Below are 27792 nucleotides of genomic sequence, written 5' to 3'. Positions count from 1 at the left end.
GCGTACGTTTTCCATTTTAGTACAAACCGGATCAAACGGATTGATAAACGCAAACTCAAACGCAAAACGCAACGTATCCATTGTGCTCCGGCCTTAAGTCAGCTGTCTCCTCTCTCTCAGAATTTTACTAACTTGAAAATCCTTAAATATCACACAAGAATTGTGTTCAGTCGTTATATATTCATATTCAGATCTTTAGTTATCCTTAACCATTCATCATTATGTTTTTTTTTTCACAGGAATAAACCAAGTCGTCACGTACGCTCTGCAAACAGACAGTAAGAACACTTCCGAATATTTCCACATGGATCCAACGGACGGCGTGATCTATCTGAAGAAATCTCTGGATCACGAAACCCTAAGCCACCATCATTTCACGGTGATAGCCAGCGACAAAGGCGTTCCAAGTCTCAGTTCTACGGCTCACGTGTGGGTCTCCGTCATGGACATGAACGACAACCCTCCCAAATTCGAACAACCATCGTACACCTGTGTCCTTTCCGAACATGCCACTCGTGGTCAATTCGTAACAGTGGTATCAGCCTCCGATCCGGATTACATCGATCATGATCGTCTCACCTACACCATAGCCCAGGGAAACGAACTGCAAACTTACGACATCAACCCGGTCAGTGGTATAATCACCCTGGTGAATATGCAAAATTTTGCCGAAAAACATGTCACCATCCTGAATGTCTCCGTCACGGATGGAGTTTATACCAGTTTCACACGCGTTAAGATAACCATCCTCCCGGCGAATCTCCATAACCCCACCTTCGAGCACTTGTTCTACGATGTCAAGGTGAACGAGAATCAACTGGCTGGTCGACTAGTAACAACGGTAAGTACCTCCCGAACTCTCACTCTGAACACGAATCGCTTTCCGCTGATGACAGCAGAAAAAGCAAACGTTTTTCCATTAGACTAAAGTGACCAGATGTGATTGGCTTCAATGCGGGACAAAAATGGTAAAATTTTGAAAAATATCGTAAGAATACTAAAAAGTACAATGCCGGTTCGATTTTACTAACATGACAAAAATTTTCATGTTCCATAAATTGAAGCTTTCCAAAATCGAACGGTTGATTTCATTAAAACTTTTATCGCCGTTATAATGACCACGAATTGAACAAGGTATGTCTCAAAAGGACCCACAGAAACATTGAGATCGATAGTGCCAAAATCAAACGAGTACTGTATACACATTCTTATTATTTTTTAAGGTAATTAAATAATAAAATTTGGAGGAAATTTATAAGATTTTAAATCTATTTATATATGAAGTTTTTAATTTAACAGTCATTTTCTGATTTGCACTTTTGCTCAAAATGTAACATGTGTTCTTCAATATTTAGTTGGAATTCCATAATTTGTTTTGGAAGAGTTTATATGGAATATTTAATAGATGAAAAATGTCAAAATAAGATTAAATTTAGATCTGGATCAAGTGATATTTTCGAACCAGAATTCAATGAGTTGCAATCAGAATTTTGTAAGCCTCACAAACCAGTTTGAGCGATATTGAAGCAAAAATGTATGGTGTTTCGAACTGAATTCTTGTTAGAACTTTAGACTGAATAATATAATCCAAGAAAGAATCTAGAAGAATTATGAGTAAGAAACGGTATTCTAGTTTGCTTAAGGCCGCACGGGACGTCATCATAATCAACCTATCTATTTTAAGAAGCAAACTCCAAGAACCACTCCATATATCGATGCGAAAATGTATCACTATGATTCTATATGTATATGTAGTGCACAACCCAATAAATTTTCAGCTTCATCGGTTCACTAAAACTCGAGATTTGCTTCCACAAAGTTTTGATGATAATTGTTAGAGTGAGACGAAAGATAGGGAAAATAACACGGTCTCCCGTGTCCCCTTAACAAAATCACAAGAATTCAGACTTCATTACGATCAAAATCTTTGCAGGAATAGAAAAACCATTTTGAGAACAATTGGAAAACAAAAGTAGATTCTGAACAAAATCTTAAAAGGTTTCTTAACAGTGTCATGGGAAAATTCTGAACCATATCATGAGCTGAACATATTTAATTCATTTATTAAGTTAACATCTAAACAGATAACACTGAATCAACATCAAGCTAAAAATATAGGTAATAATATTTTGTCAAGACTCCAGCTGAAATATTGTGGAAACTTCTTGTGAATTTTGTGAAAATTTTGCATTTTACCCGAATTTTGTTAGAGTTCTGGTACTATGAAAATGTGTAGATTAAATAAATTTAGATCAGAACTCAGATATATTAATTATTTTTGAGTGCGGATAGAATTCGGTTAAGATTCCAATAATATTTTGCGAAGATTTCAGCACGAAATTCGTACAAATAAGAACAAAGTTCTGTTCAAATATTGATAAGAATCCTATTTAGATCTGGATTAGAATCTTCTTTTTCCATGGAAAAAGCCGACCAGTATGTGAAGGTTAATTTTGAATGTCTGTATAACAATTAAGAACTTTTCATTGTTCATGTTTCAAGTACAAAGTTTTTTGGTTATCTCCACAATCCGGGACGTTTTCCGGGACGCTTGGTGATGCGGGACAGGTTGCTCAAATCCGGGACTGTCCCGCACAATCCGGGACGTCTGGTCACTTTACATTAGACCAAAGTGCCAAACAAAAACCCTTCAAGGAGGCGCTCTTTGAAGTGTATTATTCTCATTATCATTCCGTGGTGCTGATCCGCTTTTGTTCGCTTGTCCCCACACACAACCGGGACAAGATGACACACCCCGGGAACAACCCAATCCAGCAACATGCACCGAAACCTAGCGTGACGGCACTACTAAGTATTGTGTCGACGCACAGTGGGCGAAAATGGATCCAAAAACCGTAATTTTTAGAAACCACTAAGTAAAATCGGGACCCAGATAGCCGTAGCGGTTAACGCGCAGCCATTCATCAGGACTAGGGACAATGGAAATTCGCAATTTCGCGGAAGCCGCGAATTCCGCGAAATTTGGGCTTCGCCGCGAAATTCAGGAAATCGCACGAAATGCCGCGAAAATAGTTAAATTTGAAGAATTTGTATGATAATCAAGGTAAATTCCAGTTTATTGCTTCTGAAAATGGTTTATTCATCTTGGAGTCGAAGTTCCATAAAAAATTTATTACTGTTTAGTTTTAACTTCGACGTTGTCCTGCTAGTTATTTTCGTTTTAAATTTTGCAAAAACCACCCTTATTTCAAACATATAATCTAAATTTGTAAAAAAAAAACAATTGATTGAAATTCCATGAAATTTACACATACAAAGGCTTTTTCTTTTACTGAAAATGTGTATTTTTGTGTAAAGTATGGTCAAAAATACGGGCCGCGACAAAGCCGCAAAATTTGTGATTTATCGCCTGAGTCACTCGCGAAATTTCAAGAATTTTGCCGCGAATTACCATTGTCCCTAATCAGGACCAAGCCTAGGGTTGGAAGGGAATTTGCTAGATTTTCAGGCATAGAGTATCTTTGTGCTTGCCACACGATATACACATGAAAAACTGGTTAGCATCATTTGCCGAGGACGCAGCTCCTCTAGCAAGTAGGTAATGCAATCCTGGTTAGGTGGTATATCAAAGACTCTTCACCAAACAAGGACGGCAAATTAAGAAAACAAAAGGGAAAAGAATAGTAATAGAAATTGAGAAAAAAATAACTTCCGCGGTTTTTAGTCATATGAGGCATATAGTCCGATTAAAAAAATGCAAACATCTTTTACGACTGTACAGTAGTAACTATGAATTAGATAAAAATGTATAAAAATTGAACAGCTTTTGAAAGTTCAGCTTCAGTTCACTTCAGCCCACTGTGCGACGAAGGGCGTGTGATGCAAGCATATGTAGGAATAAATCGCGCACCGTATATCCGTTCCGGAACCAGCCCATCTTTCGGCTTTCATCCATTCCACTTGTGCTTTAATTTATGCTAAAAGCACATTTAAAATTAGTGCTGCAAAGTGAAGCCAGCCGGAGCGTGGGGCGGATTAAAAATTTAGATGTGGGTAGTTTCAGCTTGTGTAGTTACCGTGTCTACAACAAATTGGTGTCGAAACACTGCAAAATGGGATGAGCGGATGCTTTGTCATACAGGCGTTCACACCTTTGCGGCACTGCACTTGAACATATGTTGGGGAAACATCTTGTTAAAGGAGTGGGCACTTATCATAATATTGGATGATTCTCACCAGTGGCATTCAATGTGGACGGGTTATTATATCACATGATGCAACAAGTTTCATGTTGTTCATTGGTTCAGATAAACTTTCATTGTAAATTAAACATTATTTCCATATACGAATAAACGAAGGGAAGAAGAAGCTCCTCCTAAAGGAAAATTAAAACAAAAATGACTAAAGCCAATCAATCAGGAAAGTCAAAAAAAATCAAAACCCCCATTTTGCCCCTGACACAACCCTATAATCGGACCATTAAAGTTTCCTTTTTCTAATCCACTCTCGCTAAAGAAAGGACCACGTGAATTACGAAACACCTGATGCGAAACCGCACACTGATGGTAGGCGCCAATCAACAATCGCGCGTGCTAATAATTAAATTTTATGTTGACACATAAATCACTGCTCATGGGCTCAGTGATTTCTTGCCTTTCTTCTTGGTTCTACTCTACAACCGCCCGACAACCGAATCCTTGCTTTGAAAACTGCGATTTTTTCACTGTTTTCAGGTGACGTCTATTGATGAAGTGAGACAATTTTGATGAACATGTCTTTATAGCTGTTCTTTCATTAGATAGGAAAATTGAAATGAAATTGTTATGCGCACAAGTAGTTTCAATCCCTTGCACCCATCACCTCTATCGTAATTTATCGACGCCCCCTCGCGAGCTTAAGGTGTTTGGCTGTCATCGTGGAGTCAAGCTGTTTAGGTGTTGTGATGTTGCTGACGGAAGGAATCCCAAAAGCCATGCAACTGTGATTTTGCTGTGTATGTTAATTGTTTGTCACGAGCTCACGATACAATTACCATTAATTTTCCGCCACTCTTTGTGTTCGAATGAGCAATAATGTATTGCACTAATACAAACTACAAATGTTCTATTACTCGACATTGGAGCGACCAAGTAATTAAATAGTTAAATAGAAAAATAAAGGGGAATTCCTTATCCGAGTTGTTACAGTCCGCGGGTACAAAGCAAAGCCATGCTGGAGGTATCTGGGTTCGAATCCCGGTCGGTTCAGGATCTTTTCGTAATGGAAATTCTCTTGACTTCCCTGGGCACAGTGTTGCCACATTTTTTCTGACACTCATCTGTGTTTTCGGCCGAAAAAATCTTTTTTATCTTAAGTCAACCTCCAAAAATCTTGGTAAAAATCTGTGTCGCAAAAATACCCAAAATTTTTATTTTTTGGACCAAAAAGAATTTTTGCAAACGTATTATGACTGTTTTTGGCATGTCAAGAATTTTAAATTTTTACTGAGTGCTTCGTGAGGCCCAAGCAGGACAGTTCGGTTTTGCGTCGTCCGATAGATTTTACTCACAATTTCGCGCGTGTTTTCGCCGCCGGAGATTTTTTTTTCCGGATTTGGAGCGTCTTGCTGGGTAGGTATTTGAGAAGGCCCAAGCAAGACGGTTTGTTTTCGGTACGCCAAGAAGTTTTGCTGTTAGTGTCTGTTTTGTGGATTACCAACTGGTGAGTTCGTTTCATGCTTCTGATAACACATTTTTTCTTGAAAGCGTAACTTTTATGTAATATTAAATCAAACTTTGTATGGTTCGTCACTATAAGTGTCGGCATTATGCTTTTTTCTTATACAATTTCAATATACATATATCTTTCTCTTTTTGACATTATTAAAAATTATCTTTTGAATTGTTCGACATTGTGAATGTTGACGTATTTTTCAAAACTTCTACCATATCGAGACAAAATGCACAGTAATACTCATATGTCATTTTCAAACAAACTATGTATGGTTCGTCACTACAAGTGTCGGCATTATTCCTGCTTCATATAATTTAAAATTTATTCATGTAATTTTCAGTTTTCGTCATTAATAAAAACGTCTTTTGAATTGTTCGACATTATAGATGTTGACGTATTTTTAAAAGCTTCTACCAAAAACTTCTCGAGACAAAAATACAAAACTAGTTTTAAATATAAGTCGTATATTTCCCCCTTGTCCATGGATCGCATCATCGACCAGAGGTGACTCCCAGATCTTTTCCTCCCTCACTAATAAACACCCTTCCCGTGGTGATTGTGGAGATGCAGAGGTATTCTCGGTCTCTAGAAGCAACAATCATTACACCCTAACATTCCTTCCCCATCCCAACTGACTGTATGGACTTGGCCGGCGCCGTTATTGATCAATAATATTAGATCTGCTAAAATTGCACTTCGAGAGTAAGCGGAAACTCCCATCCCTTATTCATTTGGATCGTAGTGCAATTCTTACCAGTTCCGATCAATCACGGAGTAGCAACCATTGACATGTACAGTCAGTCTATGCTATGCTATGCTATGCTATGTCAAGAATTTTAAATTTTTACTAATTCTTCCTTTTGGTACTTTTGTACGTTAAAGTTCATAAATAGTTTCTAAAATATTAAAATACTTAAGTTTTTGAGAAAACCCAAACAGAGCAATGGTAGGGTAGGTGTACCAGTTATGGCCATAGTGGTTCCCTATTTCGCCATACGTGTTAATTTGAATAATTACACATTTCAAAAGGTTTTGTGTATTTCAGCAGTTAGATATACGATATAACTTAATGTTAAAACATTCAAAAATATTAAAAATGTGAAAGCTATCGAAATTGTACATATGACCAAATAGGGAACCACTATGGCCATAACTGGTACACTTTCCCTATTTCAGATTTATGTCTTCCAAAACCGTGTCATAAACTTGTGAAATATCCTAAAATCTTAAAAATCTTTTTTATCCCACAATTCTGTGATCTGTGATCACAGATATCTGTAGGCAATAGCAGGAAAAAAATCTGTGTAATTATAGATAAATCTGTGTATGTGGCATCACTGCCTGGGCATAGAGTATCATCGTACTTGCCACACGATATACAAATGCGAAAATGGCAGCCTAGGCAAAGAAAGCTGTCAGTTAATAACTGTGGAAGTGCTCTTAGAACACTACGGAGGAGGGGGGGGGGGTATTCAAGATGGATGGAGCTCACCGGTACGTTGCGGCCGTTGCTGCTGCGATGACGAACGAAACTTCGTTGGACGCTGGGGTTGTACGGAGTTAATCCTTTTCTTCTTCTTCTTCTTCATGCCTTTTCTTCTCACACGGCTACTGGCTGGCTTTCACATGAAACAGGGGGGGGGGTGTTCTGACGGTATAGGCCTGTATAGCGAATGGCCTTAGTTCCGAAATGTCCGGGAAATTGTACATTGCGCACATTTTGGTTAGTGGTCTTCGAGCGAGTAGCACCTTTTCTCTGACCGACGCCAACAGTCTTGGCGTAATACCACGAAATACAAAATGTCCGTCGGTCACCACAAAATCTTCTTACTGACGTCACAATTATGTTTATTAGCACCACGTACTCGCTCGGCATTGACTGTACGTAATGGCCAATGATGCCTAACTCGACCAGCACTAACTTTGCGATGACTTATCATCTTTGAGGTGCACTTTACTGATCGTTCGAGTTGCGGCTCTACACTGACCCGTACTTTTTAACTTTTTAACTTTTTTTACGGTATTATCGCTGTTGGGTTTTAAATTCTATTTAGTACGTAAGTTTTAATCACTGTATTCTAATAACTCGCGGAACTAAACCGGCTTGTATGGTAGCGGACAAAACCGGACCGTCACTTCCATCATTTCTCCGGACCAAACTTAAAAGAGAGCTTTCCCAAATCTTGCTATCCCATTTATAGTAGTCGTGGGGGGAGGTGTCATTCCACTAGCCACTCCCCTTATCCACCTGCTATGTCCTTGATGATAGATCACAAGATAACGTCTTCTTTTAGTGTGATGAGTGAATGTGATGAGTGGGTCTTGGTAACGATGAGTTCCTTACACTCTAAACAAGTTTTAGTTATCAAGGTGTCTTACAAAACTTTTAAAAATAAGATTCCGAATGAGCTACATGCGAAGCCTTAACATTTCCTAACCTTACACTTCCTTTTTTTTGTAAATAACGCAATATGAAAATTATGTAATATGAAAAATAAATAAACGATCTGAATAATAATGTAAATACAAAAATCTGGGTAATAAATAAATTTGTAAATACAAGAATGAATGAATAAAAAAATTAAAAATAAATAAATGACTAAATAAATAAATTAATAAATGAATAAATAAATAAAGAAATTAATAAATAAATAAATAAATTCATTAATTTATTAATTAATTAATTAATTAATAAATAGATAAATAAATAAACAAATATGGAACAAATCTGCAATCGGAATCAACAACAAAATAAATAAATAAAGACACCTTAAGCTACTAAGCGTAAAATAAACATCACTCAAACACTGAACCGTGGAGACAAAAGTTTATCGTACACTTAGACATTTAAATAAATTATTTATACAATACAAAATAAAAAAATATAACAATTGAATTAATCTCAACCATCAGCTTGCCTTTCCACCACACAAATTCATTGTTACCCAAACGATTGGTAACAACGTTAATGCCAAGAAGAAGAAGGCAAATATTCAATTATAGTACCTACTGAATTTCCAATACCCACATCACTACTTCCTGAACGCTAAGATCAGTCTACCCAAATATGGGTAAAGTTTACCCATAATCGCCAAAAAGTGCACACACTCATTTTATGGGTAAAGTGGGCTTACATATAAATAGGTAAACTGCCAGTACCCATATATGGGTATCCTAGCACGGAAGCAATTATTCGAAAAATACGCAAAAATGCGTAGTTCAGTAGACTTTTTCACACGCTCAATCTATTTTCATGGTTTTAAAAGAAATTGTACTTTGTCATTAACACACTAATCTAAACTTTATTCAAAAAACAAAAATATAATATGACGAGCTAATATCACTGTCAGCCAAAAGTTATAAAGAGTATCGTGAAACCAGACGATTCTGTGCAGAAATGCCATTCTTCTATAGAATTGCTGTCTCCCAGTTTTTCATTTCATCTAGCCTTTCATCAGGCCCGACATTTCCAGTTGTTTTGGCGCCGTGACGATATATATATTTGTTACATAGTTACATATTCAGTTCCTGTCAAGGCTCTATATATGGATGCGTAAAACAATAACTAAATGGCTAAACCTACTCACCTCTGACAGAAATTAATATTTTTTTTAGGGTCCTAAATGAATTTATAAGAAACTGTTTAAGAAAAGGAATTCTATCTTGTTCGTCTCACTATGACTGTCAATAATTCAATTTTTTCATCCAAATATGGGTAATCGCAATCACCCATATTCGGGTAAATCCACTTAACCAATAATATGGGTGAAATTTACCAATTGTTATTGGAATATGTTACTCATATTATACGTTTTATATCTAAAACTCATAAATGGGTAAATCAACTACCAATTTATGGGTAATTTGATCTTAGCGTGTGGGCTTCGTCACATTCGCTAGTCAAATCATTGAGTTGAATTACACAGTTGCATGTGTTCTGACAATATTCATATCATTAATTAATTTCAATTTGTTTAGTTAACATCTAAACAGATAACACTAAAACAACAATTTCACGCCACAATACTCGGTTAGTGGTCGCATCTCTCCATCCTTCTTCTGCCACACGTTCGCCAAACCACTGTGCACTTGATCCGCCAACCTAGCTCGCTGCGCTCCACGCCTTCTTGTACCAACCGGATACGAAGCAAACACCATCTTTGCAGGGTTGCTGTCCGGCATTCTCGCAACATGCCCTGCCCATCTTATCCTTTCAGCTTTGGCCACCTTCTGGATACTGGATTCGTCATAGAGTTGGGCGAGCTCGAGGTTCATCCTTCGTCGCCACACATCGTTTTCCTGCACACCGCCAAAGATCGTCCTAAGCATCCGACGTTCGACGACTTCAAATGCCTGCAAGTCCTCCTCGAGCATCGTCTATGTTTTCTATGTCCGTAGAAGACTACCGGCCTTATGAGCGTTTTGTACGTGGTACATTTGGTGCGGGTGTGAATCTTTTTTGACCGCAGCTTTTTATGGAGGCCATAGTAGGCCCGACTTTCACTGATGATGCGCCTCTGTATTTCACGGCTAACGTTGTTATCAGCCGTCATCAAGATCCAAGCCAATTTTTTGATGAATACTAGATTAAAAAACATTCTGTTGCCAAGAAAGTAATACACAAACAGACGTCATTGCGCGCTCCTAATTTGTTTTGAATCCCAAAACTTTGATCTAGTAACCTTAGTTATTGGTCATATCGACATACAGAGAGAAAATTGAGAACGAAAAATCAACAGAAACACATCGAGATATGGGGATATCGAGATAAGGAGGAAATCGAGATATGGAGAGTGAAAATGTATGCAGACTGAAGGGACTTAAGGCTAAGTAGCCCGTCATTCGTTTTTGGCAACAATGATAACTTTTTAGCTTGCATTTCAAAGTGATAAAACTCAGTCTTGATAGTTTATATTAACTTGGAAAAGTGTTACTGTACGCGCTAACATGCATAAAGTATGCTGATACTTTTTCAGCTGTGTCAGTGCAAAACCAACTGATTTTCTTTAATTCGAAATCGTGAGATGAATTAGCAATAATCATCAACGACGCGTACAAATTTCAATGACGGCCTACTTCGCCTTAAGAAATCATCGACATAGGGAGAGATATCGAGATGTAAAACATCGAGATGCGGAGAGTCGACGGTAGAAGCAAGCGATGGATACAACATAGACAAACAGACGTAAGACTAACGAAATTTCCATCGACCACGCTTTAACCCGTATAGGCCTGAGTGGAAGCAAAAATACTGAAACCCTCACCGCTCAGAGAATTCTTAACAGATTCAAATGATTTTTTTGTCAGTTCACTGGCCCACATATCTAGTTTCTAGAAGTGGCCAGAGGAACTCGGAAATATTCCTGTGGCCGGAGTTATTCCGGTGGGTCACTGGGTCAAGTCGGGTAAAAAAGGGCTATTTTTTGGGACATGCAAAGTTACCTTTATTTGTTTGCAATGACAATCATTTTAATTTGCATAAATCATTAAGAATTGACATTCAACATTATAAATGAAGAGTTTTGCACCGTTTAAAATATAACGGATGTGGTCATTCGGACGTAGTGCCTGGAAGAACCGGCTATAGATTTTTTGGATACTAATTCGTTTCAATTCTCGAAAAGAAGAAATCAAACATAATTGTGCACTAAATTGCATTCCCATAAGCTATTCACAGATGTTCAGATACAAATTGGTCACTTTATTGTAAGTTTGAGGCGTCTCAGGACCCAAAAATGGTCATTTGTAGGATAAATCAAATGCAATACTCATAGTTATTCAATTCAATCGTTTCTCAAAAGGTTTACACTGATGCAATTTTCTTAAAATTTCGTCATGTAGTGGCCACATTATAACCGATTCCGGAAAAAATCTGTGACTTGACATTTGCCTACCTCAAGGAGCACATACGTACAGTACCCTTCTCACCCGACCTGACCCAGTGATCCACCGGAATAACTTTGACCACAAGAATATTTCCGCGTTCTTCTGTCCACTTCTAGAAACTAGATATATGTGCCAGTATACTGACAAAAAATCATTTGAATCCATTAAGAATTCGCTGAGCGGTGAGGATTTTAGAATTTTTGCTTTCACTCAGGCCTATACGGGTTAAACGATAATTTTAAATTTCCTACGTTTCATATATCATAGCCAGAGGCACGCACATCGTTTTCCTTCGTATTTGACGTTTCTCACTAGCGCCACATGTTGCACATAATCGCATATCGCGCAGCATTATATCCACTAAGTGATTGCAACGTCTCCACACACTTAAATTATTTTACGGATTCCTGTAAAATCTCAACAGCTGAACAGTTCGGTGAAATAAATTGACGGAGTACGGTAAACTTTTACAATATTCGGTAAAAATCACCGGAATCCGTTAAATTTTGACGGAATTACGGTGTTTTATTTCACCGAACTGTTCAGCTGTTGAGATTACGGTGAAATTCACCGTATGAGCTTAGTGTGCACTACTAGTATATCGATGGGTTCTGAAAATAAATGCATAAAAACAGATATATAGCTGAAATTTATTACTCCCGTAGATTGGGTTCGGATTGTGCTACCTCTTTGATAGTTCTTATCTTCGCTAAAATCGTATTTATTTTTATTGTTTAATTCTATTGCACAACATCTATCGTAAAATCAGTACTGTGAGATTTGTACGAGTGTTCGGATTGGATTAAACCGTTTTTGTTTTATTCATATATTTTGTTGGAGTTTTATTTCTTGAAAAGAATGAAAAATGCTGATATAGGCAAATATTCATATTATTTTACTATGATAATGTAAATGATAATGATAAGACATTGATTCAGTAAATTATGCGTTCAATGTTGCAGGAGATCTTCACCCAATCAACTCATACATTTGTATTGATACATCAATGCTCGTGTTGTAATATCCTGGATAATAATGAGAACATCATATTCGAGTATTATCGAAATTGCCCAATCATTCAAATCTATTATTCGGCAGTTATACATTTTTTTTTGTTTCAATATGAGTTGTGTGAGAATATTCTATTGGGAATGATGATAAAGTTTAGTTGAAAAATTAAAAGAGATGTAATATGTATACTAGTATAAAACTTTTACCGTTGTTATAATTAGAAATCTTTACAACTGACTTAACATACCAGAGTGGCTTAAGTATGTTTTTACATGGCTTAAACCAGTGAGCTTAGTTCAATAAAATGAAATCCAAGAAATTAATTCAAATATACAATTGATTTTACGTTCGATAAACGTGAAACATTCAATGCTGAATATTGTTAATTTACATCTTCTTTTTGGACTTAAACACTCTATGACCAGCCCACCAAAGCCTTCCGTGTATATTTTGTTTAATAAAATGTGTTTCTTTGTACATCTGGTACTACTCTTGATGTTTACGTCTAGTTTCCCGCCGAGTATTGCCCTCATCATTTTGCGTAAAATACCTATTCAACATTCCAGCCACAACAGGATTATAAATAATTATAATTACACGGGAAACATGATTGACATATGTCCCAAGTGTACGAAGATTAACAAAGTCTTTAACAACTTCAAACAAGTCCCCAATAAGTATTAACATCATTAGGACTTTCACTTTATATACTTGCAACCATATACTTCGTTTTATTTATTTTTTTCGAGAATAATCGTCAATCTGATTATTGATTTCCAGGCCGCGTTCCACTCAGTAAAAAAAATCTAGCTGTTGCAGGTCAAAGACTTAAAAATAAGACTTAAAGTTGATTAAGCTGACAAAAACAATCAAGTGTAAGAATTGTAAACAAGGAGCATTTTTTTTAAATTACATGGAATGAAACGAGTTGAGTTTCAGAATTTACTGTTCAATATTGCGTTTTGTTGCATATACTCCTTGATTTTAGGATGACTTTATTGGAATCGATCGCAGTGCAATAAAGCGAGTTCTCACTATTTCAAAGATGGACAACTAGGATAAGCTTGTAATGCCATGTACTCTACCCAAACGTATATGGTTGCATGTAGAGAAAGAAGCAAGTTCAGATATGTTGGTGCTGAATCAGTGCTTCATGGAGATGTAGATGATATTGTTGAAGAGCCATATAACACTTGTGGCTGTAAATATCTCCTTTTACGGATTACGTTACCAGCTTAGGGATCCGCAACTTGCAGAGAGAAATGACATTTCTACGCTGTTGCTTGATAAAGGCTTATCTGATTTCATAGATCCATTATTTCGTTGACAACTTCGCTGAAACACCTCGCGATAAAGTATCGCACAACACTGAAAAGTGTTTCGAAAACTAAATCAATTTTCAATAATAATGCAAACAGAGCAACGATGAATGCAAGCATGCCTCAATGAAACACCGTTGTTAATTTTCCCTGTACAAAACGCTTATCCTTGACTCTCTAGGCACATTTTTTTGAGAATAGGAACGAAAACTATTGAGCGAATTATATAGGCGAACTTCAGTGGAAGACCAGAGCCATCAAATCATTCCAGATGCTACGTATGTACCAAGGGAGGTATCTGCTTTTGTGATAAAATGTTACAAGGGGGAGGGGGTGCAATGAATCAGTGAAAAAATGCTACGTCAATTATATGACGGCCCCTAAGAACGCCGTTCTAAAAGCTTTTGATGAACAGATAGTGCGAAAAACACGTGATTACAAACTTTGTTGGAATAAAACGCAATCCCACTAAACGACAAGGAGTGTTAAGCCAGGAAGGCCAGCTCCTACAATTTATCCCAGTGAAGCTACACACATAATCTTCAGGCGAAGGTTTTTTCCTTTGGTCACATATCAGACTAGTTTCGTTCGGCCGACATCGCAACGCCCAGACAGTAGGCTGTCCCTTATTTTTCGAAAATACTAATCGTTATAAGTTCGTCATTGTAAAGTGCTCGTTTTGGTAAGAAAAAAATCAGGTAAAAATTTGAAGTCCGTACGTGGACGCTAAGTGGTCCCCCACCTAAAGGTATTAGGTGTAGATGACCTCCGTGCACCAAATCGAGCTCGCTGCTCTAATGTACGCAACATGAGTATGAAAAGCCACTCGTAACAAATTGATAATCAGCATAGAATTTCAAGTAAAATAATATTTTATACTGTGAATATCTTCATAACACTGCACGCTGACAAAAAAATCATAACTACAAAGGTATTGTTCAAATATTACGTACCGCAACAGGGGGAGAGTGGGAGTCTTCCGTAGTGTTACGGTTCGTACAAAAAAAAATCATACAGAAGCTGTTACGTGGGAAAGGGAGGGGGTCTAAAAATTGTAAAAATTGGAAAATTTTGCGGAACGTAATATTTCAATCATCCCAAAGAAAACAAACTTATTTGCTGATTACCAACGCTCGCAGGACAATTTGTTACTGGTGGCTTTTTGTACTCATGCTGCGTGTACTAGACCAGCGAGCTCGACATTGCGCACGGGGTGATCTACGCCTGATACCTTTAGGGTCGTTGGGGGACCACTTAGCGTCCACGTTCGAACATCAAATTTTTACCTGATTTTTTTCTTACCAAAACGAGCATTTTACAATGACGAACTTATAACATTTCGCATTTTCGAAAAATAAGGGACGGCCTACCAGACAGGCGTGTGCCACGTGGCACTTCGAGTAGCTCCTTGGGGGACCATCTAAATCGTAGCTAGGTCCACGTGTGCATTTCGGGCACTGTTCGCCGTAGTTTTACGAAACAGCAAGTCGACTCGATACTTCTGAAGCAGCATAACAGAATAAATCATAGAGATTAGGCCATTGTTAACAAAACGTGCACGTCATTCGTTGAGTTGATCAGTGAAAATCTTAGCTCTTATCAAATCTTAATTAGAATCTTGTTCAGTTTTGGGTATTTGATGCTTAGTTTGGTAGTTTTACCTAACATGCACTGAAAGGACTAGCCGGGTAATTTAACACGACCTTTCGATGTTCGGGTTCACCGAACTAGAGCTTAAGTGGTAGGTTATTCGAAAGGATAGTTCATTGAAGAACTTGCCGGTTTTGCGGACATAGTTTTGAGGCTGTAAAAAACGTATGATTTAGTGGACTTACTCACGGTTTTGCACTATTTCCGTTACGCAATCTACTAACTATTATACAACATGGCCATAGAGTTGAGAATTGGGCAATGGACTTTAAAGGAAATTGTTCTAAGTGTTACGTCTGTTTGTCTGTGAATACAGCTTCAAAGTACGGACCTGGAATTGAACCCATGACCTTCTGTTTATGAAGCAAAAACCGTGCAATGAAATCAATATTGTCTAATTAATTTCAAATGGACCATAGATCACAGTTTTTCTTTGAAGGCGAGTCTGTTTGGGTTCATCACTAACCAAAGGAGACGCACATGGACCTTATCCCACTGACACGAACTCTATTTCATGGCAACAGTGGATATGCAGATGATTCTTCAATCTCCAGTAACAATCAATATCTAACATTTATTTCTCGATGACCATAGGCATTTGATCGGCACCAATTTAAATTTTGCTTACTCGAATTGGACATATTGAAAATATTTAGCAAAACTCAAGCCCGTATAACTAAACTACATTTTTTCCCACAGGTCAAAGCACAGGACAAGGACTTTGGAGAGTTTGGTCGGCTGACGTACTTCATCATTTCGGATGAAATCCAGGAGTACTTCTCAATCGATAAGGACAAAGGGGAGATCGTAACCAAAAAGAAGCTCGATCGAGAGGAAAGAAAACTCTACGAAGTACCAATCATGGCCATGGATAGTGGAGGTCGTGCTGGGTTCACTACCGTGAGGGTGAACGTTGGCGATGAGAACGACAATCCACCAGTGTTCCTTCTCCGAGAGTACAAGGCGTTGATTCAGGGCAACTTGACCACCAACACGACATTCTTCCGGGTGAAGGCAGTGGATTCCGATGACAATCAAAACGCTGTGGTCAAATATTCAATTTTCGATTCGCAAAACAGTGGTATCAAAGAACTGTTTGGAATCGATGAGAACACTGGAGGTATTTACCTTCGGAAAAGTGCTGTACGATGGGGTAAGTGGGGGAATATGATTTACAGAAAGTGTTGATTTACTTATTTTGGTTTATTTACAGAAAATCAGCTCTTCCAATTCTTCATTCGTGCCAACGATGGTGGAGTTCCATCGCTTTACACCGACGTCCCAATTGACATCTACATCATGAGTTCAGCGGAGAATCCTCCAGTGTTTGAGAAGAAGGAGAAGCTACTCTTCCTATCTGAAAGCTCTCTTCCTGGAACGGTCATCACAAGACTGAAACTGTCTGGAAACGTAACTGCCAAGTACCGTATCCTATCGGATGAGCTCGAAGAGCCTCAGTTCTCGATAAACAACGTTGGTGAACTCAGGCTGGCGAAAACGTTGGACAGAGAGTTGAAAGATGTACATCTTATTGCGATCCTTGCGGAGACTGATTCAAGTCCTCCTCTAACTGCCGTTACGGATGTCACTCTACACGTGCAAGACGAAAACGACAACACTCCCATGTTTGAAAGTAATCCGTACTCATTTTCTTTGGCAGAAAATATTGAAAAGGGAAGCTCCATTATGAAACTTACCGCACGCGACTCGGACAGTGGCTCCAATGGAGATATTCGCTATTCACTTTCTACCGAAGTAGGAGACATTGTCAATATCTTTGATATTGATGCCTACACCGGGTGGATAACCACTCTCGTTCCATTGGACAAAGAAAAACGCGAGGACTACAAATTTCAAGTTATCGCTACTGACAACGGCCAACCGAAACATTCTACACGCACAACTGTTATCATCCGACTGAAAGACTACAATGACTGTCCTCCAACCTTCAAGGAATCGCACTATAAGGCTAGTGTTAGTGAGGATGCTCTTCCTGGAACTGTGGTCCTTCAAATCGAAACTACCGACAAGGATGTAGATCTGAAAACTAACATTGAATACTACATCATATCGGGAGATCCCCTATCTCAGTTCCAAATCAAAAACAGCGGCGAAGTATTTGTAGTGAAGACACTGGATCGTGAAAGCATCTCTCAATACGAACTAGGCGTTATTGTCACTGATGGGAAGTTCACATCGACAGCGAATATCTCGGTCACAGTGTTAGATGCCAACGACAATCCTCCTTACTGCTTGAAGTATCGATATCGAGAGCAGCTAAGCGAAGGAGTTCATCCGGGAACGTATGTGTTGCAAATTCAGGCCAATGACATCGACGAACCAGCCAACAGCAGACTACGATTCTACCTCACTGGTAATGGTGCTGAAGACTTCAACCTAGATAAAGACTCTGGTCAACTGAAAACAGCCAGGCAGCTGGATCGTGAAACGCAATCCAAGTTCCACCTCGTTGCTCATGTCCAAGATCGCGATCACCCTGGTTGGGAATGCTCGTCGCAGATAGAAATTACCATCACCGACTTGAACGATAATCTGCCAGATTTTTCGATGAACCCGTACAGCGTCACTCTTCCCGAAGATGCTGAAGTTGGAACATTGGTCACTAAAATCCACGCAACGGACGCTGACATAGGCATCAACCGTAAGATCAAGTACTCGTTCATCGATTCCTATCGCGATCATTTCAAAATAGCTCCAGACAGTGGAATCGTGACCTTAGCTAAACCACTGGATCGCGAAGTTAAAGCAGTCTACAACTTGACTGTTCGAGCCACTGATCAAGGCAAACCATCACTGTCTAATTCGGCGTTCCTCGTTGTGAATGTTCAGGACATCAATGACAATCCTCCGGAGTTCACTTCCAAACATTACTTCGCTTCCGTACTCGAAAACAGCTCAATCGGAACTGAGGTTTTGAGAGTATTGGCGACTTCCAAAGATACAGGCATTAACGCTGAAATTACATATTCCATCATTGGAGGTAATGAACACCGCAAGTTTGCAATGCACAATAAAACTGGAGTGTTATACTTGGCTGATGTGGTTGATTACGAGCGAGCTAAAGATTACTTCCTGACGATACAAGCGGTCGATGGCGGCACTCCACCCCTCAGTAACTTGGCCACCGTTAACATTTCAGTTGCGGATTGCAATGATAATCCGCCCCAGTTCACGGCTAACTCATACACAGCAACGATAAGGGAAGATGCTCAGAAAGGAGACAAGATGCTACAAATACGAGCGAACGATATGGACTCGGGCGAGAACAGTCGAGTTAGCTACAGAATAGAGCGTGGAGATCGAATGGGTCAATTCGACATAGAAGAAGATACCGGTTACATCTCCGTTGCTGGAACTCTCGATCGAGAATCCATATCTAGCTATGTCCTGGAGGTGCAAGCTAGAGATCATGGAAGCCCATCGTTATCCACTTATGTTTTGGTGAACATTGAAATTTCCGACGCGAACGACAATCCTCCTCTGTTTACCAGTAATAACTACACAGCTGTGGTGCAAGAAGACAAGCAAATCGGTTTTACTCTGCTCAAATTTGAAGTCACCGACGCCGACGCAGCTCCCAATGCCGCTCCGTATACATTTGATGTTCGCTCGGGTAACGATGGAGGCGCTTTTCGCATTGAACAAGACGGAATACTTCGAACGGCATCGCGATTCAATAGCAAAATCAAGGATACATATCTGCTTGGAATTCGAGTATTTGACAATGGGTCGCCTCCGCTGTATTCAGACACATGGGTTTCGATTAAGGTCATAGAAGAATCTCAATACCCGCCGGTTATCACGCCACTAGACGTTTCGATCAACTCATTCCAAGACGAGTATCCAGGAGGAGTCATTGGCAAGGTTTACGCCACTGATCAAGATCAGTACGATACGTTGACATTCTCACTAGCGCCAACCGCTGGAGTGTTGTACTCTCCAATGAATCTGTTCAATATATCCCGTAACGATGGCGTGTTGTACGCATTCCCACGTTTAGACGTCGGAGACTATCGAGTTAACATTACCGTTTCCGATGGCAAGTTTTCTTCCTACACTATAGTAAAGGTCGCAGTGGAGCTTGTCACAGATGAGATGCTTGCCAACTCCATCGTAATTCGTTTCACAAAGATTAGCCCCGAGTCGTTTATTCTGAGTCATCGAAAGGGCTTCATTCGCTCTGTACGCAATTCAATGGGTTGCAAAATCAAGGACATTATAATTATCTCCGTTCAGAAATCGAACGATGATATCAACCTAATTCACCATCGGCTGCGAAGAGAATTAGGTCTGCAGAATGTCACTGAACACGAGGAGAGAACTCGCTTTACACGAGGAACACTTCACGATCTCGATGTATTGTTCACTGTGCGTAAAGGTCAACTCGGATACTACTCAGCGTACGAAATACGTAAGGCTATCGATGACAATCTGGAAGAGATTGAGGACGCCACCAAACTGCAAATAGACGAAGTTGTCAAATCAAAATGTCTTCCAAACTTCTGTATTCACGGCGAATGCGAAGACAAGTTGGTGTTGGATCCGAAGATTGTCAACCCGATATCGACGGATGTAACGAGCTTCGTCTCTGCGCGGCACGTCCACAAAATGGAATGCAGCTGTAAGGAAGGCTACGGAGGTGACAAATGTCAACACGCAGTCAACGAGTGCTCCAAATCGCCCTGTCCCAACTACAAGAACTGTATTCCGGATTCTTCCGATCAAGGATACCACTGTATTTGTCCGGAGAGGTTTGCTGGCCCGAAATGCGATCGAGACATCAGCAAGTGCAACGATGAAACTTGTTACACGCCAAGAAATCCGGTTTCATTCAGTGGAAAAAGCTACGCGCAGTATAGGGTGGAGAAGGAAATCGCAAAGAAAAATTTGGAAGATCAGTTGATGTTGAGTCTACGGATTAGAACGGTACAGCCGACAGGGAACATCATGTTCTCGGCAGGAAAAGTGGATTACAATATACTGGAAATTGTGAATGGAGTGGTCCAGTATCGCTTTGATTTGGGATCCGGCGAGGGCATGGTCAGCGTCACCAGCATTTTCGTTTCGGATGGTTTGTGGCATGAGGTTCGACTGGAACGTGAAAGTAACAGTGCGCGAGTCATCGTAGATAACAAGCATGTTGCAAGTGGTAACGCTCCGGGTGTGAATGGTGTGCTGAATCTTCAGTCAGATGATATATTCTTTGGAGCTGAGGTGAAGCAGCACCCGACGGTATTAGGATTCGAGGATATTCAGCGAGGTTACATGGGATGTATGGATGACATCAAATTATCGAAGGTACCTGTTCCGTTGCATATGAATGGAGCTAGTTCGGTAGCCAGTCTACGTCGATTCGCCAACGTTGAATTCAGCTGTGATGCATCGTCCATTCTGGTGCCTTTGGGAGTTTGTGGAACACAGCCCTGTTGGAATGGAGGCACTTGCACGGATATAGGAGCTGGTAACTTTGAATGTTTGTGTCATTCAAGATTTTCTGGGCCTTTCTGTAAAGAAGATCTTGATCCTTGTGCCTCGTCGCCTTGTTTGTACGGGGGTAAATGTTTTAAGGCCGGAGCTGGTAACTACACATGTGACTGTCCAGCAAGAATGTCTGGTAAGCGATGTGATTATGGACGGTTCTGTACACCGAATCCGTGTCGGAATGGTGGAGTTTGTGAAGAAGGAGACGATGGTCCATTGTGCATGTGTAGAGGTTATACCGGATTGACGTGTGAAATCGACATAGATGAGTGTGAAAAGCAACCTTGCGGAAATGGAGCCACTTGTATCAATGAAGCTGGAAGCTTCCGGTGTGTTTGTCCTCCAGAGACAACCGGTACGAGTTGCGGAGATCCGATGAACTCATTCCCTCTGCGAATTCCATTCAATAAAGTAACACAGGAACAGTGGATCATTGTGGGGTGCAGTATAGCCGTGATTGCAATCTTGGTCATAGTTATATGGGGAGTCGTGTGTGCATGCCGAAAGAAGAGACGAAGACATCGTCATGAAAAGATCAACAATGACCCCAAAGCAATGGTGCTCAATCCCGTCTCAGATTCTCAATACAAACGATCATCAAAAATGAGTAATCTGGAAATCATGCAAAGAGAAGTGCAACGACCGGTATCGTATACTCCGAGTAGTAATAACGACCATGCGTACACATGCAATGCAATGCTGCAATACAACAATCTAGACACTCTTAGGAGCTACGGTTCGGCTGGAGATGAACTAGAAAATGTTCCTCCCGAATATCGAAAGGCGTCGTGTCGTCCAAACCAACAGATGGTGAACATCAACAGCGGGCATCCCTCGAGCGATACGGATTCTCTGCATAAGCAAAAGTGGGCCGATCAGATCCACATGCAAACCTTCACGGACAGCAAAATCAACAACGATCTGAAGCGACTAAGCCCGATTTCATCTTTGGATTCCCACCGATCCCTTTCGCTGAAACAACAGACGGGCATTCTACCAGGTCGACTGCTCAACATGCCACACTCGCCGACTCATTTGCAGCCACCGCACAGTTTCGAGGAATCACCCGGGCTATCGCAGGGTGCCTATCACTGGGACTGTTCCGATTGGGTTGGTCGGGGTCATCACCCATTGCCAAACATCACCGAGGTGCCCGGCAGTGAGGTACCCGACTCGTCCAGCTTCCACAGCAACGAGAGTAATGAGTCGCACCCGAAAAACAACCTGCTACCTCCGAGTAAGTGGTTTGAACATGAGTGGATTGGGACATTGCTAACTCTTCTTCTCCTTTTCAGTCCTTGGACCAGTTGACCCGGCCCGGGACATCGAAACCTTGAACGAGGACAACGAGTCCGAGTTTGTGGACGATTCCGAGTGTGACCAGAGCGAGCAGCCGCTATCGTTGGGCTTCGAGCAAAACACTTCCATTCCATGTCTGAATCCTCTCGATAGCGGCAGTGAGGACTACAGATTCAATACAGGTAAGTTGAGACTTTGATCGTTAGTTGGTTTGAAACATTGGTACTTAAGTTGCCCTCTCTTTGGTATCCGTTCATGCTGCCTTCCCTGCAGTGCCTTTAAAAGTTAATACACGTAAGTACTTTGAAGGCACTTTGTCCTCCGAGGTTCTCAACCGAAGAATGGCTTCAAATCCAATTTTTTCTTCATTTTACAGCTGATAGTTATCTACGACACCCGAACAGCTACTTACCCAAGTACAACATCCAGAGTGAAACGGAAGGTGAGAGCGCACCACTGACAGGTGTGGGTAGCCGCAAACCATTGAACGGACTGGAGATCGGTCCTCATCAGCTGGTAGAGTCTGACGACGAGGATATTCAAGCGTACGGTTTCCCGCAGAAACGACGTAACCGTCGAGAGCCAAGCGACCTAGATCTAGTACTACATAGTGGAGGTAAAATTCTGGAAATTGTGGAGTTAGACATACATTCCTAATCTGTGTTTCATTACTACTTGCAGGAGAAGGAAGCTCCCTACTTAGCCATCCCCGAAATCTGAATAGTTCCAATCATTCGAATAGCGACCTATCAACGCACTTGTGTGAAATTGACGATTCTGAGTACGAGCAGGAGCAGCTGCAGCTACCGATGCATCAACCGATGCAGCAACATCAATCCACTTCATCTCTCTCATCCGGTGGTCCATCCCGGCCCAAGCAGAATAAGGTCAAGTGGGCCAACATCGTGCAGCAAACGGAGGTCTGACAGCAGCTCGTCGGCAGCGACCATTCAATAGTGCTAAACGCCAAGACTAACTCTAGCATTAGTACACTTTTGATACTGTTTTCTAGGTTAACTTATTTTATTTATTTTAACGCGAAACTCTCGTAATAGCTACTATGTGTCGTGAAAAAATCATACTACATTTCTGTTAAAGTGATAGGTTCAGTTTTACAACACGAAGCAAGTTGTGCAGACAAAAATCAAAATTTTTATTAGCGATCTCTCTATTTTTTCACAAAACAAACACTTTGCAAACGGAAATATTTGTTGATTCCTAGCAAAATCATCAACAAGTGAAGGTTGACGGAGATATAATTACGTAAGTAGGATAAAGAATTTACACAACCCAACTTTGTATAAAGACACGATCAGATAGTTCACTAGGAAACCAACTTAAAACGATCTTAGGTCGAATCACGTAAATCATCATACCCGCGACAGCAAAAAAAAGAACAACTTTGAGATTAAGAACACGAAACAGACACTCACACATTTTCAATAGATACACATGGTTTATTGGAAACTACAGCAAACCGCGGAATAGGAAAGTGTAAGATAGTATTTGTTTAGGAAAAAATGTTGACTTGGAACGCAGCTAGCGAAAAAAAAACTCGTAAACTTCACGTAGCATTGTAAAACAATAAATATTGGCAGACAGAAGAACACTAGGTCTAATATTTTCTTTGAAAATTTGAAAAGTCTATATATATGGAATAAGGTTTTTTATTGAACAGGTTCACTGTTCGACAGAGAATACAATCAATGACTGATACAAACAAACAAAACAATGTGAGATGAGAAAAACAACTATTTTATATTTCACAGACTTCAAAATATCAAACGGTTCGAAGGAAGATTTCATTTTTGTTAAGGAATCGTGTTTTCCATTACTGCACACTGATACCCAAATGTCACAAAAAAAACTAGGAGGTGTAAGTTGGGTATATTTTATGGAAGAAACCATCAACCAGTATTCAATGTCTTACATTTTTCTAAATGTATGTTATCTTTTTAATCAATTTCATAACTTTTCAGAAAATTTTCTATCAAGCATAACCCATTTCCACGTTTTTAATATTGTTTGTTCTACCGTTCTCATCCAAATTTGTTGCACCCTAACTTTTATTCTATACTACCTGTTGAATTGTGCTCATAGGAAGCTCTGGTAAATACAAGGTGCTCTTCTTACGCTACACTACGAATCCACATCAAAAGCTAATACCTTCTAATTGCTTCTTTTGATATGCCTAAATTGTGCATCCATACTTTGTCGTGATAGTCTTAAGTTCTAGATCGAACGTTAGTTATATTTGCCATTAGACTTCGCCCTTCCTATTTGGTAGCTACTTTTTTCTGTATACTCGTTTAGGTTAACTTAACAAAGCACTTAGGTTTAGTTCATAACCGTTCGATTAATTTAATAGTTTTCATTTTGTAATCAAACGACTCGAATGAGAGAGAGAGAAAGCAAAAGAAACATCATTTAGGGACACAAAATATCAAAATCGTAAAATAGTAAGGACGATTTACAAACCACTTGTGAGACATCGTTAAGTTCGCAATCTTGCGTAGATAGTAGAACAAACCGATAAGATCCACATCAAACATTGAAAATCGACGTTTGAAAAAAAAAGCAACGTAACATGCAAACGATGACAGAAACTTAAAGCAAAGGAAACACAAACGTTCGTTGAAGATTGAATGCATTTATTCTGAACATCGTAGAGGATAGACAATTTTTATGTATTTGTTTAAACAGAAGAAAGTGGAAATCCGAAACATTATTTAACATTGGGGAAAATAAAGAATCTGAAAAATGAACTTTTTAATAAAATTAACTGTTTTATTCTAACCGGAAAGAAATTTGTATCCTGCTTTGAAAGTCTAGAATACTCTGAAAGGTGTTGGGTGAGAATCTTGGTCTAGTCAAGCACCTTTTCGGATCGTAAATTCACTGAGCTTCTCTTGACATTTACTAGGAGGTCGGGCACAAAATCAGTTGAAAAGGGATGTAAACTAGACGTTCTTCAATGCTAACAACAGATAACACTCAATCTACAATTTCACGCCACAATATTCGGTTCGTGATCTCATCTCTCTATCACCGTATCCTTCCAGCTTTGGTCACCTTCTGGATACTGGGTTCAAGGTAGTGTTGGGTGAGCTCGTCGTTCATCCTTCGCCGCCACACACCGTTTTCATGCACACCGCCAAAGATCGTTCAAAGACGTTTCATGGACACCGCCCTTATGAGCGTGTTCTGGCTTAGTTAAAATTAAATAAAAAAAAATCATTCAAATGCGATCATTGGACTACATTTGATGAAACTAATTACCGTAAAACGGGGTAACTTTGATAGTGCGAGACCCACAACATACTTAACGAAATAACAAAGTTTCTGTTAATCAGATAAGAAAAACGAATGCAAAAATAAAGAGTATTAGTGTGGCACTTTATGTCAAAGCTATTTTCGTTGGAGTCAAGTACATTTGAGGATTTATATACAGATATTAAACAATTAAAAGATTTTTGCATTTTTGAAACTCTCACAAACAATCTGTTCTGCGATCACTATTCGCTCCCAAGACGACAATTCGTCCGGTGGGGTGTGCTGCTGTCATCATGATGATGGTTGACGAGAGCAATGTCAAACTCATTCATGGTTTCAAAACATTCGGAACAAAATATTTATTTTCACAGCTTAAGTGAAATAATAAATGAAAATGAATGAAATTCAGTGGTAGAGAATTCATTTCCCTACCCAATAGTATTTTTAGAGGCAGCGGAGAATGTTTCGAAACGTGTTTTATTCAAATGCAAAAATCGCTCAGGCGAAAGTTCCAATGAAACTAACCTCACATATTCTGGTTTTCCAACCTCAAACTAGTCCTCCTACCAGCCGGATCTCATTTTTTATGAAAGTAGTGGAATACAGTAATTTCTCGATTATATCACGAACCCAAAAAATTTTGGTGTGACATACCGAAGCGTGATATAACGAAAATGTACTTTTCTGTCATATAATGTTCATCAAAGTTTGAGCTTTGTACTGCAGAAATAAAGCTAATGAAATGAAAAGCACGTAAAGCATGGGCCAAATGAATATATATTGATTGTTTCGGGTTGTTTTTCAATGTAAAATATATGAACTTCATATAATTATTGAGACGTGATAAAATCGAACAGAAAACCGTGCTAAAATCGAGAGTGAAATAATTAAGCGTTATTAAAACGAGCAGTGATAAAATCGAGAAACTACTGTAATATAAAATACAAAGGAATGTAGAACATCGAGCATGGATATTTTTACCTTTTTCACTTAACCGTTTTACTGTTGACTGTCTTTTATCAAGAAAATAAAACATTTTCCCCCACAGAGGCATGTGATGAATGCGTGAAAAATCAAATCTCTCATTCTCTGACTAGTTGCGCTATCAAAGTGTTGATGGCTAACAGTATGTTGCGTTTCGCGATTGGAAGCGTATTTGATTAAGTCATAAAAAGTTCGTGACTTATCCTTGACAGCTAACTACTAATATCTTTTGTAATTACTAACCCCCTTACTTGAGTAGTACAGACCTTGGATTGCTTAACCTTTCGTCAGTCGCTCAAAAAAAAGTTACACGAGCGGTCGCATCGTGTACTGAGTACACGCGGAGCAATTTCGATTGTCAATCTAAAGCTAGGCAAGATAGCGTATTGATGTCTTCGGCAAATTTCTTCAGTTCAACGGTACCAATCGGTCAGTGGACAAATGGAACATTGGAAACATCCTCACCCTTCAGTGGCCATCGGAATGTGTCCCGGGGGAACCGATGAAGTGGACATTTCGCAATGCAACATCTCGAACACAAATATCTCAGGATCTAGATTTTTTAGCAAGATGGTGTCTTCGGCAAAGTTGTTCAGTAGATCAAGGACTAACATGTGATAGGAAGCTTGTTTCGGAATTCTGTCACCAGTTGGCGCTAGTCAGCATGTAATTTTTCAAATACGGATATCTCAGGATCCTGATTACCTAGAAAGATGCGGTTTTCGACAAAGTTTTTTAATAGGTCAAGGACTATCATATTATAGGCCATCTAACTTGAAATTCTGCCATCAGATGGCGCTAGTGAGCATGCAATATTTCAATCACGAATATCTCATGATCCCGATTTTTTAGAAATATGGTGTTTACGACAAAGTTGTTCGATAGTTCAAGGACTAATATGTGATGATCTATTTAATTCGGAATTCTTTCACCAGATGACGCTATTGAGTATGACATTTTTTTTAACACAGATATCTCAGGATCCCGATTACCTAGAAAGTTGACGTCTTCGGCAAAAGTATTGAGTACGTCAAGGTCTAGCATATGATAGAGCACCCAACTAGAAATGCTACCACCAGATGGTGCTTGTGAGCATACTGTATATTGATCGCGGCTATCTCAGGATAGCAGTACCATACCGAAATACCGTAAGGTGGGTCCGGGAGATAAGGCCAAGGCTAATGTCGATGCACTG

The 27792-nt window shown here is 39.5% G+C and overlaps 1 protein-coding gene across 6 annotated transcripts in view; it reads left to right on the top strand.

Annotated features, from left to right (window-relative positions):
• LOC5574448 (fat-like cadherin-related tumor suppressor homolog) overlaps window positions 1-25118 on the top strand; it is a 364780-nt gene extending 339662 nt beyond the window's left edge. For 4 of the 6 annotated variants that reach the window (XM_021848929.1, XM_021848928.1, XM_021848927.1 and 1 more), the window contains 7 exons: window positions 240-841; window positions 16239-16692; window positions 16753-22278; window positions 22337-22522; window positions 22614-22634; window positions 22717-22956; window positions 23022-25118. In XM_021848929.1, the coding sequence (XP_021704621.1) occupies window positions 240-841; window positions 16239-16692; window positions 16753-22278; window positions 22337-22522; window positions 22614-22634; window positions 22717-22956; window positions 23022-23266 (7274 nt within the window). In that variant the 3' untranslated portion in view covers window positions 23267-25118. The remainder of the gene's footprint in view (window positions 1-239; window positions 842-16238; window positions 16693-16752; window positions 22279-22336; window positions 22523-22613; window positions 22635-22716; window positions 22957-23021) is intronic. The other 2 variants (XM_021848930.1, XM_021848926.1) reach the window with 1 other exon arrangement.
• The last annotated feature ends 2674 nt before the right edge of the window (window positions 25119-27792 follow it).

The sequence above is a fragment of the Aedes aegypti genome, chromosome 3 (assembly GCF_002204515.2).
Source record: "Aedes aegypti strain LVP_AGWG chromosome 3, AaegL5.0 Primary Assembly, whole genome shotgun sequence".
Lineage (NCBI taxonomy): Eukaryota > Metazoa > Arthropoda > Insecta > Diptera > Culicidae > Aedes > Aedes aegypti.
Note: the sequence above shows the minus strand (reverse complement) of the source record. Positions and strands in the feature narration are given on the sequence as shown.